Raw genomic sequence first — 13679 nt, 5'->3', positions numbered from 1 at the left:
TAGAGATTTTAATTCACCAAGCAACCAACCGATCTCTTTCTTAAAATCACGTAAACATTGCACATTTATGTCTTGGCTATCGCAATGACATTTTTTAAATCAAACCAAACGCCAACTCGATTGTGTGCAAAATATTATTTCATTTATAATAATTTATTATTAATTTCTAGTAAACTTATTTACGATACAAAATGACGGACGCTTCAAGCATTATGAGCATTAGGGAGTTAATAGATACAGCATTTGGCGATGCCAACGTAAGCTGCATTTTCAATTAATCTTATTTCCTTTATTAAGTCCTTTGTTTACATATCTATTCATCTACTTATCTTGTAAATACTTAATTATAATACTGTAATACAAAATAATTGATATTACAGGTGAACATAGTGAATCACAAGCTCATACAAACCATACTTGTAATTCTGGCACGACAACTTCGGCTGTTGGAGAGGCGCGTTGAAGTTGAAATACCTGCAGTGGAATACTCTTCAGGAACAAGCCTTTCGGTGACCGAAGTCAAACTACAAGCAAATGTACCCCGTAAGAAAAAAGGCAAAGGAGCTGCCACTAGTGCCACATTCGCTGGAGCCACCAGTTCAACCACTGCCGCTGGCCAAAAAGGCTTAAGGCCAGGCCAATCTCAGTATAGGCCAGGCATGCAAGAAGTTGCATCTAAAGCATCGGCAATGTCATATGATAAAACATCATCTTCGGGGACAAAATCTACAACTGATAGGTCAAAATCAACCTCAGACAAAACTAGCACAGAGAAATCTTCATCTGGTTTCACGTCATCTGCTACAAAATCAACGACTGACAAGTCCAGCTCAGACAGAACTAGTTCCCTTAAAACTAGCTCAGACAAAACCAGTTCAGATAAAACATCAACCGAGAAAACATCATCTAGTAAAACGCAATCTGAAACCGAAGTAACAAAATCATCATCGGAGAAAAAAACTACGTCAGATGAAACAACAACACTTAAAACATCTTCCGGTACTAAATCTACAACTGGACCCTCTTCTACTGACAAAACATCAGGAGAGAAAACATCGACTGAGAAATCATCAACGGATAAAACGTCTACAGAAAAAACTTCAACTGACAAAACATCCTCTTCAGATAAGGTATGAATTGTTAATTATTATTAGTCTCTGTATCTACACTCGACAGCAAATAAATCGCACCACACCCGCGACAAGCACTTTCAAACGTATGCATCCCCACTTCACACCAATATTGGTACCATTCAAAAGCCTAGTTCTAAACTTCATTTCATTATAGGAAAGGTTTTTACCCCAAAAATGTTTCTTTAGAAGGATCCAGAGTCACTTCTTCAAAAAATAGATAGTTACGCTTGAGCCAACTTTTATGGCTATAAAACTGTTAAGTTGGGATTAATCGCTATCCATCTGTTAAAGAGGACACGTGTGATCATTATTTGGTTTTATAACCATAAAAGAGCATATGACGATTTGTAAGAACTATTTATTAGTCTAAACAAATAAAGAAATTTTGACTTTTGACTTTTAAAATTTGGTCTAGTTGATCCCAGAGGTGAGCCCAAAGTGAGGTCTTTTTTCAAGTCACATTTCTGTACCCCCAGTGAAAAGGGAGTTAAGTCGAAAATGGTGATTTTTGGGAAATCGCATTTGAAGTTAAAAAAAATCCTGCTTCATCGCTATTAGAGATAACTTGGTGAAATATTTTTTAGGTGAAAGGTAATGTTAGATATAATTAGGCAGTGTGCCAGTTTGGGAAATATAGCATGTGGTTTTTTCGTAATTAAATAAAAACACAGTTATATCACTGTGCACGACAACTTTACATTCGTGTAAAGTGATGTAATGGGACATAAATCATTTTACACCACACTGAATTGACCACACGCTAACAAGTGTAAAGTGATACATTTTCCGCCATTTCTGTTGATAATTTTTTGTTTCTTCAATTTTAGAAAAAGTTGTAAAACAAACATAAGTAATTACACTATGAGGAATCATTATTTCAGGTTATTTAGGGTAAATCGTCCAAAAATTTTTACTTATATCAATATACACCAATTTTGTGGTGAGAAAAAAAATGTGTAAACTGATCTAACTAACATAACAGCGATCTAAGTATCCAAATAACTATGTGTAAAGTGATATAAGTGGCGATTGTAAAGGAATAAGGCTAGAATTTGAGACTGAATTCTAATTATTTACTCCTGAAATGTTTATTCTGATCTGAAACTACTATTTTATTAATTATTACACCATATACCATGAATTATATCGGCCTAAATCACATACATTATCTCCTATTTTAAAGTAAGTATAGCTGAAGCAATTGTGTAATAAAGACCAGAAACAACAATGGTTTCACATCAACTAATTAGACAGAAGACAGAGAAAAGTTTGTTTTCTACAATTACCCTATTAGGAATCAAACTCTGGACCAGAGATGATGATGTCAAGCTATATTGATTGCCTTTTGGCTCCAGAAGGATAATATAAAAGTAAAGTCATAAAATGCATTTGTTTTCAACAAAGAGGCTTTTAAAAAGCCCTTTAACACGTCCTAATATTACTTGAACCCTACTTTTATTTTGGGACTTAAATGGGCCAGTGCTAAGAAGAAGCAGCGCAAGAAATTTAGCCACCCTTGTCAGCCTCTTCTTAAATCATAAATAACTTGAAAAAATCGAACTGCCTAAGGCGGGAATCTTCTTAAATCAACAGAGACATGAATTAACAAGACATGTTATACTTGCGAGCTAAGCATATAAAGTCCAACCACACATGCCATTTACATAATTATTTACTTTATACATAGTATCCATTATAAGGCCTTTCGTAGTTTTGCAGGGCAATCGAATATTGCACTTAGCCTTTTGATTAGACCATTGTGCGCTATTTGTAGTTTATCTTCCTATTTCAACCACTCCAGATCCCCCAGGTAGCAGCAGCCTACCTAGGTCGCTACAGGCTTTCTGCAGCGACCCTGGTGATTGGAGAATTTGAGCCTGTTGATCTGCTACGCTTGTGCACTCCTTGTGCACGTGCTGCGGTTTTTCTTCTGCCTCCATGCATCTTCTGCACAGTAGACTATCCATCCATATCCGGCTGTCTGTAACAGCTATATTGTGTAGGCGTTTGTTTAACATACCTGTTATTACACTTAGGACCTTGCGGATGTTGTCCCTGTTTATCCACAACTGCATCTTTTGTTTGCCTGCATTTTTCACAATCTTTCCATTCTGTGTGGTGTTATTTTTCTATTTTGGAGCGCAGCCAGGTCTTGATTTGTGCTTATGGTATCGGCATTATAATTGTTCCGGACCAAATACCGTCGTGTACGATCCCCTTCTGGCCAGTTCATCTGCTGCGTCGTTGCTCAAGGAGTTACTGTGCCCTTTGATCCACAGGAGTGCAGGATAACGCCATTTGCGTCTGCAATGACTTAGGAGCGCGTCATGGCATTCCAATATAAGTATTATAATGTAGTATATTAAGTTGCTTTGTATTGCTTGCACCGCCTGTGCTGCTCTGATTGCATTCTGCTTGGAAAATTGTATTGTGTTTATCTAGTGATGTTGATATTCTTAGTATATTTAGGTAATTCGAGAAGACACCAGCTCCCGTACCTTTTTGGGTTTTGGAGCCGTCAGTGTATATCCTGACTTCATTGATTCCAGAGCAATCTTGCGTTTCCGCTGTAAGCTGGATATTATATCTCCAGCCGAAGATGTGAACACAGGGAATTCTGTCGACGGGTGCCTCGGTGAGAGGTATTACTTTTATTAGGGTTTTGTGAAGGATCGTGGATGGAATGTCCTGTCTCCTTGTTTTGCTTCTATATGCCGTTCTTATTTTTAAGTCTTAGAGCGGCTGCTTGCACTTCCTCCTGAATGAAGAGGTCTAAAGATCTAAGATTCAGAAGGTACTCAAGTGATGTCGATGGAGTGGTTCTCATACAACTAGTGGCCGCTATGCTTACTAGGCGTTGCAGGCTTTGGAGTTTTGATCTTGCTGTGGATAGTTGTGTTCTGTGCGACCACACAAGTGATCCATAATAATATGTGTAAGAGGGCTATATTATTATAACCAACGTGTAGAGCCAAAGTGTTATTTTTGGGTTGAGACCTCATCTACTACCAATGAGTCTCTTGCACTGATGGAATGCTATACAGGCCATTTTTATTTTGTTCTCGAAATGACTCTCCCAGGTCAATTTGTTGTCAAAGGTGATAAGTTTTGTTTATAAAGAGTTCTGGTAGTTGGAGCTCTTGTAAATTCGATAATGCACTTATTAAGTACTTTTATTGACAACGTTAGGCACTATGAATTCAATTATATGTTTTACTAGTAGATGTTCACCATTATTTATTAAAACTATTAACTTAAATTCTTTGATTTATAAACTACGACATTATTTTTTCCTTTAATCTGACGTTTGGGCTAAGTTATATCATTTTACACCAAATAATTAACCAAATTATTAGTTGCGATTTTCAAATGTTTTTGATCTAAGTAACTTATAACATTTTACACATGTACGAAACTTTTGTGGTTAATGGTATTAGTCTAATTGAATCATTATACACAAAATAAATAATCTTTTGTCTTTTACTTTTTGTGCTATAAATTAAGTTACATTCTTTTTCACCAACCAACAATACATAGTTTTTTTTGTGTATATTAATATGAGTCATCTTATATTGTTAATCACAAACTCAATCTGAACAACTTCAATCGTGTAAAAAGTAGTAACACGAGTCATACCTCTTGACACAGTAAAAAAGTGAAAGGAGCCTCCGGTACACTTTGTTAAAAGTAGACATGTATCAATTTACACGAAAGAAAACTCAAAATTGGTTCACAAAGCCTTACTTGTATCATTTGGCACAAACTTATTTTCTTTTCTATACGTCGTAGAAAGATACCGATTAGATACAAAAATAGCTAATTTTTCAGAGATTCACATTATGTTATAAAGTCAATTTTGATCTAAGTCGAGTTAGATCCCTTTTCACTGGGGGTACAGATTTATGGTATATGTTAATCATTTATTAAGAAATTAAATATGTTTTTCTTTAAGGATATTTATTGGGCTTTCAAATAACACCAATATTGTTGGGGCACCATTATTGTGTCAAAAGAAAATCTTTAAAGTTCGCGTCGCGAGTGGTGCGATTTATTTGCTGTCGAGTGTAGTTCTGGTCACAAGTTTTATTCTTTTCACTATCTTAACTTGTAGTCTGGTTCAGCCTTTACCACAGGATTACCAGAAGCGGCTGGAAAAAATCGAAGAACAGAGGGAACGAGAGCTGCGAATTATCCATCAGGTGCAGTTCAGAAAGCGATAGTGATTTGTTTTTTCTTGTTTTTTGCCGTTTCAGCTTTTTGTTTACAACAGTGCAGACGGTGATTTATTTTTAATTTTGTATTAATTTATATTCTGGTAAGTGACTTTAGTCCTTAAATTGACATGGCCTTTACTAATATTGCCTAATGAGTAGCTTAGTAGGTATGTATGGTGGGATAAGTTAATACCTATTTACTATTACCATTTCCTATATCTAATACCTACGCTACGAATAGTTCTGTTCATGGTGGTTCTAAAATGAACTCATTTGTTGTCTATTTCTTGTTACCAGACTATCTCTGAATTAGTCACTAACTTGTATCACTATGAGAGAGCCACCTGACTAATAAAAAATACTTTTTAGAGAGCCGATTCACGAGAAGAGCAGGAAAAAACGCCTACTCCGATGGCTTCCTTAGAATCAATGGGTACGAGTTGACTTGTCATTCTTTCTTATCAATTTATTAACAAAAAAATATTGCCTTTATTTTGTTTAAGAACATTGTAGCGAGCGTTTTCAGCATAGTTAATGAAAAAGGATTCCTCATTATTGCCCAATACTAAACTGTAATTTTTTCGTTGATTACAGAGAAACAGTATGAAAAATTGTTAATTGGTTAGTACTTAGCACTTTGTTTCTTAGGATAAATTATTTATATTTTAGAAACGTGTAATTATTAGAGTACACGTAAGACTATGGTACAATTTATTATTTATTAAATGTAACTTTTAAATACAGTGGAACGTGTACCATCAGACAAAATAAAAGCTGCAGAAAGTGAGTTTAAACATTTCATTATTCATCAAATCTTAATTACTTCTTACTGAAAGAGGTCACAATCAATTCACATGATTATGAAATCAGGTCGATCACAAGCTGGAGTTGGCGGAAAATCGAAGCCGTTATCTGTCGTGACTCAAGATGAATTTATGGAACTTGCTACAATAGTTCGCCAACTGCAAGACCGATACAAAATAGCAGGAGCTCCAAGCTTTCCCGAAAATGCAAAATTATTGAATGACTTACGCAAAGGTGCTTCACTAACTGACGCAATGGCCGCATTGCAACTTTCGGCTAGAGTAGAAGCTGCAGAAAAAACTTTGGAAAGACTGCTAGCAGTGGTAACTGAAATAGTCGTCAAAATTTATGTAGGGGGAGAGATAACAGGACCAATAGATGTTGAAGCTTTGATAAAGTTGGTATGTGTGAAAATGATATTTCTATTCGTAAATAATTTGAATACCTAGTACTCATTTGCTTATTGTTTATGTAATTTGAGTTTTATTTTTTAACAGAGCCAAGGACTTATTGCCCCAGAACAATTTGCAGAAGTCATAAATGAAATAAAAGAAATGGAAGAAACAGAAGAGCCGCCTCAAGCTGCTCCAGTCCCCGCTAAACGTAAATCTACTATGCCAAAAGAAGCTTTAGCCAAATCGAAAAAATCCATTGTATCCAAAGCAGAATCAAAAGAATCGGTAGCGGTATTATCTATGATGGATACAAAACTGCCGTCAGAAACTGAAGTAACTGCTGAACCAGCACAAGAACCTGCTGCGCCAGAAGAAGAATCTAAAGAAAAAACTGACTCTGTGACTTACGAAGAACTAGAGTAAGATTTTATTTCAACAGAAGGGTTTTGCTGAATATATTTATTATCATTCTAATGATACTAATTTATATTTCAGTAATGCACTGCAAGAATTGTATGATGAATGTTTGAAAATGGTTACTACTTCGACAAATCGCAGTAACACGAATGCTAACAATGCAATAAAAATTGCTAATAGATTAGGTTTGTAACACATAAATGCTTTGTTACCCATATAATAAATTGTTTAAGTGTTTAAGTGTGTATTTTATATTACAATATTTCTGAGTAGAAGGAAGATTGGAAGACTCTCTGAACCTAGGAGATCGAATGTTTGACTTGGAAAAACTAGTCTCGGAGTATGCTGATCAGATAAATACCCTTGACACTGGCTTGTCGTCACAGGTAAAATATTTTTAAGTGTATTTATCTAAATAAAAAGATACATTGACCGACTCTAAGTTTAAATTTAACAGATGACTAACTATCAAGAACAATTAACACAAATGCAACACGATCTTGAATCTGGATTAGAAGCCATGGCAGAAGCTTTAGCAAACACAGGAGGAGATACGGCAGGTAAAAGAATCATTACTGATATCTAAGAAAACTGGAAGCTAGATTGCAGCCATAAGCCTGCCGTAAAACTACGCTGTATTTATTGCGGGTTTTTATAGATTGACTAGGATCATTATTAGAGTGAATCTTGTAGGTAAGAAGTACTTGTAGTAGAGCATATTCATTTACAATTATTTTTGATTCAGCTGTTGCTGAATTGAACAACCACTTCACAAATCTACAAACGGACCTCGACACTGCTGCATCAAGACAAAAAGAGCTTAGAGATATACAAAACGCTCTATCATTGGATCTTCAGGTATCCCCAATTTCCGTATGCACGAGAAGATTATTTTTATAAACTCCTACCTAAACTTCATCACTTAAATACTTTCAACAGTCTCTGTGGAAACAAATAGAAATACTACGAGATACCAAATCGGATCGAGATGAAGTGGCAGATGCACTGCGCGATAAAGCTGGTCTTGGTGCTCTAAATGGATTGGTGTCTCGTCAAGAATTTGACGCAGTACGAGGAGATTTTGAAAAACGCATTGGATCAGCTTACGATAAGTTTAACAATCAAGAGATTGTTTGGCAAGTTAGTTCTTTTTTAATAAATAAAGTTACCCTATTAATAGGTGTTCAAGATGAATTTAAGTATACCTATTGTATGGCAGTTTTCATACAGTGATTTTATATTTCAGAAAGCAATAGATGATCTAATAAGAGAGCTGAACGAGAAAGCAGACTGGATTCAAGTGGTTTCTTTGCAAGGTAGCATCAATAAGTACCTTGAAAAGTTTCGAAACAAGATTCGTGAAATGGAAGAGGTTGTGGGTGAACCTCGCGCTGCCACTGTTTCGAGAAAACTACACCGCGACGCTGAATGCTTATCTTGCGCCACTGCTGCGCATATGGATATAGAAGAACCCAACAAGTTGCCATTAATGCCCGGTTTTCCATCTTCACGACCACCGGCTATTGGTGCGGAAGCCAAAACTAAGCCGTCTGAAGATGAGGATCATAGAGGCGTTTGTTATCCTGGCATGCCAGTACCTCATGCTATAGATCCAAGGTTATTATTGTCTGTGCTAGTTTAGGATTAAATCTTCCCTTAGAACCAATTTTAGCTACAAGATTGTTAAAATATTTTCCGTTAAGTGCTGTATACTGATGTCTTGCGCAATTTTCACAGAGCCCATGTCTGTCATCGATACTGTGGCGGTTCTCACACGTTAATAAATAATACATTAAGCCGCGCCCCAGCAGGCATGATAATAAACCCGGCCCTGCGACAAGTCAGCACCGCAGTTGGGACTGATGGAAGGGTAAAAGCGACATTAATAATTTGATTCGTCGACCTTTGTCTGAGCATTAATCTAGACACGCGGCAGCATGTCAAGCCAAGTTCAAGCAAAGGAACTGGCTAGCCTGCGCCAAGTGTTATATTACACGAACCATTTGGTGCCACTTTTGACCGTTATTATCTTATCAGGAGATTTAAGAGCCTGTTATAAATTGTTTTATAACAAATGCGCCTATCATAAAAATCTGCGTACCTACCTGAGTCTAGATACTTCAAACTCTACCTTTATTTATCGTATTGTAGCCTGAACCACGTATGTGTAATTTAACTTAAACTTATTCCTACTTATTCACTTTCAGCTGTACATGGTTGATGGAGATAATGTGAAGAAGCCTTGCTTGCCATGTAACTATAAGAAAACTTTCACAACTCCAGAGCCTTCGGAAGCTGAACCAGGTAAAGGCCGCCACCGGCATAATTTACATACATTTTCGTGGCTAGGAAAAGTGTAGTGCTTCTGTCTGCATGTACCTACTTAGTCATTGAATAAAACTTCCGTCTCATTTTAGCTCCAATGGCGATGCATGACGATTTTGGATCTGATATGACGCCGCAGGACTATCGACAACCATCAATGCAAGCCACTGGCGGATCGGATATCGTCTCCGTAACTCCACCGCCGCCGATGGACGATGACTGAGGCTTTACTTTATTAATCATATTTTATTAACTTTAATAATAATTAAATTTCTTGTTTCTTTTCTAAAATACTCATACTCATTTACAAAACTCGTTCTCTAAAAGTTATACACTGGGCAACCTGCGCCTTCCTTCCACTCCCAAGCTAAGCAAAGAATAGTAGGTACTATGTACCTACCTACTAAACAACTAATGTAAACAAAGGTACTAATATAAGGTACTTTTGTGGTAAATTACATAGGTAACATATTATTACACATAGAGAATAGGTACCCAATAATGTTGTGCGGGAATCGAACCCGTGACCTCTGACTCTAAAGAAGAAGAGAAGCTAGAGATTTTTTTAAGATCATTCATCCATTAATCGGCAATCCATTATCACCTTTATTTATTTTTTTTAAATCGAATTCTAAGTTGAGTTTTTTATCGTGGTTTGTACTTTTGTTTTTTGACTAAATAAGTACATATTCGATATTAATATCAAATAAAAAAAGCGGTTGAAAACACGCGAGAAAAAAAAATTGAAGCAGTTTTCAGGTCAAAGGAAGGAATGGAAGTTTGACCAAATGCTGCCCAGAATGAAACTATTAGTGCATTTTGTTCCTCAGGCCAATACTAATGGGCATTTCTACGGGGACGACCGACCGACCTACTGGGGCGAAAAAAGTACCTTTAAAATTGAAGTACGGACTTGAAAAAAATCACACGTATTTATAGGACTCTTGACTTGATGGAGAGCATATTTAGAAGACCGCCAGGTTTTATATCTCGCCTTGAAAAAATCCGAAAGTTCAAAAACGGGCGAAATTTGGCCTAAAATGGAGTGTCCGGTTTCCAGAATTTACTCGTTTTTGCTTCATAACTTTTGAAATAATAACTTCCCCATTATGAAACCCACATTCACAGAACAAGGGATAGTTAATAAAGCTATATAAATTAGTTTCTTTATTGCAAGTCCTTGGGTTTTAATACAGTAACACATTTAAATTTTGTCCGACGTGTGTGCCTCAATTCCGTGATTTTTACTTTTGTGCTCCTATATCACTAACAACGCACAATACGAACACCCACGCCTGATTCCCATAAACTAGCAGTTACACTCGAGTGATCGAGCAGTATAAAAGAGGGATCAGTCGCTTTGAGGAGCATTTTTCAGAGGTTTGAAATCACTCAGAATTTTTGGTCACTGGTCATTTCTCAAACCTGTGTGCGATATTAATAATGTTCATGAAGTATTTAATGAGATTACTGCTGAATTAATTATTTAACTGATATCTGCCATTACGTTTGGTAGAAATCGTTGTAGGTAATTTATAATATTTTCGAGTAATTTGATGAAATGTGATTTTTCCTCAATTCCGTGGATCTCAATTCCGCGGAATATGGGGCATCGAATTGAGAAAACACGTACACCGAATTGATATTAAATGAAAATAGATACTTTTATTGTGCTATAAATTGTTTGTGTAACTTAAAATAATAATGAAACCAATAGAGCATAATAATAGGGTGAACTACCAATCATTGGACCGTACCAGTCATTGGACAGAAGACAATAAAACTAATTTTTTGAGGTTTCATTAAAAAAAATACACTGCTATTGCTATCTTATTAAAAAAAATCCTCCAGGTTCTTCCCTCGACCTTCACCAGATCGTCGGTCTACCTAGTGGGGGCCTGCTCACTGGTCCGTGGTTTCCACTCGACAACTTTTCAGTCCCAAAAGACATTATCTGTACGAGCTATGTGCCCCGCCCACTGCTACTTGATTTATGCAATTTTACGGGCTATGCCGGTCACTTTGGTTCTCTTGCCGATATTCACATTTCTGATTCTTATTAGGCTCATAGTAAGCGACCAAGTTTCGCATCCATACACCATCACTGGTAACACACATTGGTAGAAGACTTTTGTCTTAAGACTCTGCGGTATTTCAGACGTAATAGCGAAGCTTCCCGATCGATGCTTAGCTGAGTTGAATTCTGCGATAGACCTCTTTCTCAAAGATGGACCTAACTATCAGGACTCTTGTCCCAGGTATACACAATTGTCAACAACTTCGAGTGTAGTCTCCAACCTTCAGAGGAGTGGGTGCAACACGGACATTTGACATGATTTTTGTCTTGTCCATGTTCATTTTGAGACCCACTTGTTGAAAGGCTCTATGGAGGCCATGACTCCGATATCATCCCCGATATCGCGACTCCTTGGTCTTCTGTATTTAATCTGCCGTAGCGTACCTGTGTGTGTACCATAATACTAAAGCCTTTTCGGAAACAAGCTTGTTCGGAAGACTGGAAGTCGTCGAGTCTGCGAGCGAGATGATTCGTAAGGACTCTCGAAAACAGCTTGTAAACACGCCTCATAAGTGAGATGAGTCTATAATGCTATCACCACACTTCTGTGCCATGCCGGAGGCGTTTTTTCTTCGAGAATGACGGAATTGAACTGCTTCTGTAGAGCCTTTAGTACCGGCGAAGCTCAGCTATAATGCTGTAACACCTGGTGCCTTGTTGTATTTCAGCTATTTGAGTGCCATTTTAATCGTGTACAAACTGACGTCCGATATAATATCTTCGGTATAGTGTCAGGTCAATCTAGCTCTTGGGTTTTGCAATATTTGTTTTATGTTTAAGGTCCCTGACAAGAAAGAGACCCTGTGTTGTGTATTTATTTGTTTTATTTAAATAAAATTAAAATAATATATAAAAATTAAGAATTTATTATAGTTCCTTATTAAAAAATTAAACATAAATTGATTAGGATTTTTGTTTTATTCCATTGGTATTTCAGACACATAAACCTGAAATGAACCATCTAACTAATAGACCAGCAATCAGATATCAAAACGTTTTAAGTATTTATTATATTAATTATTGAAATACATTAGGTATTTCTTCATAATGTCATCAATCCTAAGTTTGCGGAGCGATTTTTATATTTGGAGATTCAGTTCTCAATTCCGTGATTCATTTTCTCAATTCGGTGCTCTCTCAATTCGATGCTTAACATTTCTCATAAACCACTTCACAATATTTAGTGACAATGCTATTTTTACATTCAGAATGCAGTAACATTTATTTTTTTGTATTGAAACTACTTAAAAAACTAAATATAAATTTTAGCACCGAATTGAGAAAAAATACACCGTACAGTAGAAATGCCCTAATGTGTAACCGGAGCGCACTGAAATCTATCCCTGGAGTTAAGAGAAAAAAAGTTTTGTTTTAAATTATTTTACATATCATCGATATACATAATTATACGTACTACGCATAAGATTTCGCGATTGTGGCATTAAATAACACTCGATATGTTGAACTTAACCATACTGGGCCCCGATTACGCTAATTTTTAACGTCTCCAATACAGACGCGCTTCTTCGATTCTGCGATACGATTGGTCAAAACAGCTGACGTCAGCTGTTTTTAAACCCGTACCGTACCGTATAAATCCGTATCGCAGAATCGAAGAAGCGTGTCTGTATTGGAGACGTTAAAAATTAGCGTAATCGGGGCACTGCATCCGTACACCTTACTTTAGTGCGACGAGCAGCTGGACAAGCTGAAGGTAAGAAGACCAGAATCATGCACAAGCAGCTGGACAAGCTGAAGGTGAGAAGACAAGTCATGCACAAGCAGCTGGACAAGCTAAGGCAAAATTGACAATAACCATGCACTAGAAGCTGGACAAGCTGAAGGTGAGAAGACAAATCATGCACAAGCAGCTGGACAAGCTAAGGCAAAATTGACAATAACCATGTACTAGAAGCTGGACAAGCTGAAGGTGAGAAGACCAGAATCATGCACAAGCAGCTGGACAAGCTAAGGCAAAATTGACAATAACCATGCACTAGAAGCTGGACAAGCTGAAGGTGAGAAGACCAGAATCATGCACAAGCAGCTGGACAAGCTAAGGCAAAATTGAAAATAACCATGCACTAGAAGCTGGACAAGCTGAAGATGAGTTGACAAGAACCATGCACAAGCAGCTGGACAAGCTGAGGTGAGTTTGACAATAACCATGCACTAGAAGATGGACAAGCTGAAGGTGAGAAGACAAATAATGCACAAGCAGCTGGACAAGCTAAGGCAAAATTGACAATAATCATGCACTAGAAGCTGGACAAGGTGAAGGTGAGAAGACCAGAATCATGCACAAGCAGCTGGA

General features: G+C 36.9%; 1 protein-coding gene across 2 annotated transcripts; it reads left to right on the top strand.

The window, feature by feature from the left end:
* Positions 1-115: 115 nt before the first annotated feature.
* LOC135071509 (uncharacterized) lies at positions 116-9570 on the top strand. 2 transcript variants are annotated; one of them, XM_063965290.1, is made up of 17 exons: positions 116-257; positions 381-1130; positions 5255-5332; positions 5717-5780; positions 5942-5968; positions 6092-6130; positions 6218-6552; positions 6649-6965; positions 7042-7148; positions 7237-7349; positions 7421-7523; positions 7709-7821; positions 7903-8103; positions 8210-8580; positions 8701-8833; positions 9171-9267; positions 9381-9570. In XM_063965290.1, exons 1-17 carry the CDS (start codon positions 192-194, stop codon positions 9509-9511), a joined length of 3045 nt encoding a protein of 1014 aa, XP_063821360.1. In that variant the 5' UTR covers positions 116-191; the 3' UTR covers positions 9512-9570. The 2 variants fall into 2 exon arrangements, with proteins under 2 accessions (XP_063821360.1, XP_063821361.1); XM_063965291.1 differs by lacking the exon at positions 5255-5332.
* The last annotated feature ends 4109 nt before the right edge of the window (positions 9571-13679 follow it).

The sequence above is a fragment of the Ostrinia nubilalis genome, chromosome 4, assembly GCF_963855985.1.
Source record: "Ostrinia nubilalis chromosome 4, ilOstNubi1.1, whole genome shotgun sequence".
Lineage (NCBI taxonomy): Eukaryota > Metazoa > Arthropoda > Insecta > Lepidoptera > Crambidae > Ostrinia > Ostrinia nubilalis.
The sequence above is the reverse complement of the archived record's forward strand: the minus strand, read 5'-3'. Positions and strand labels throughout refer to the sequence as shown.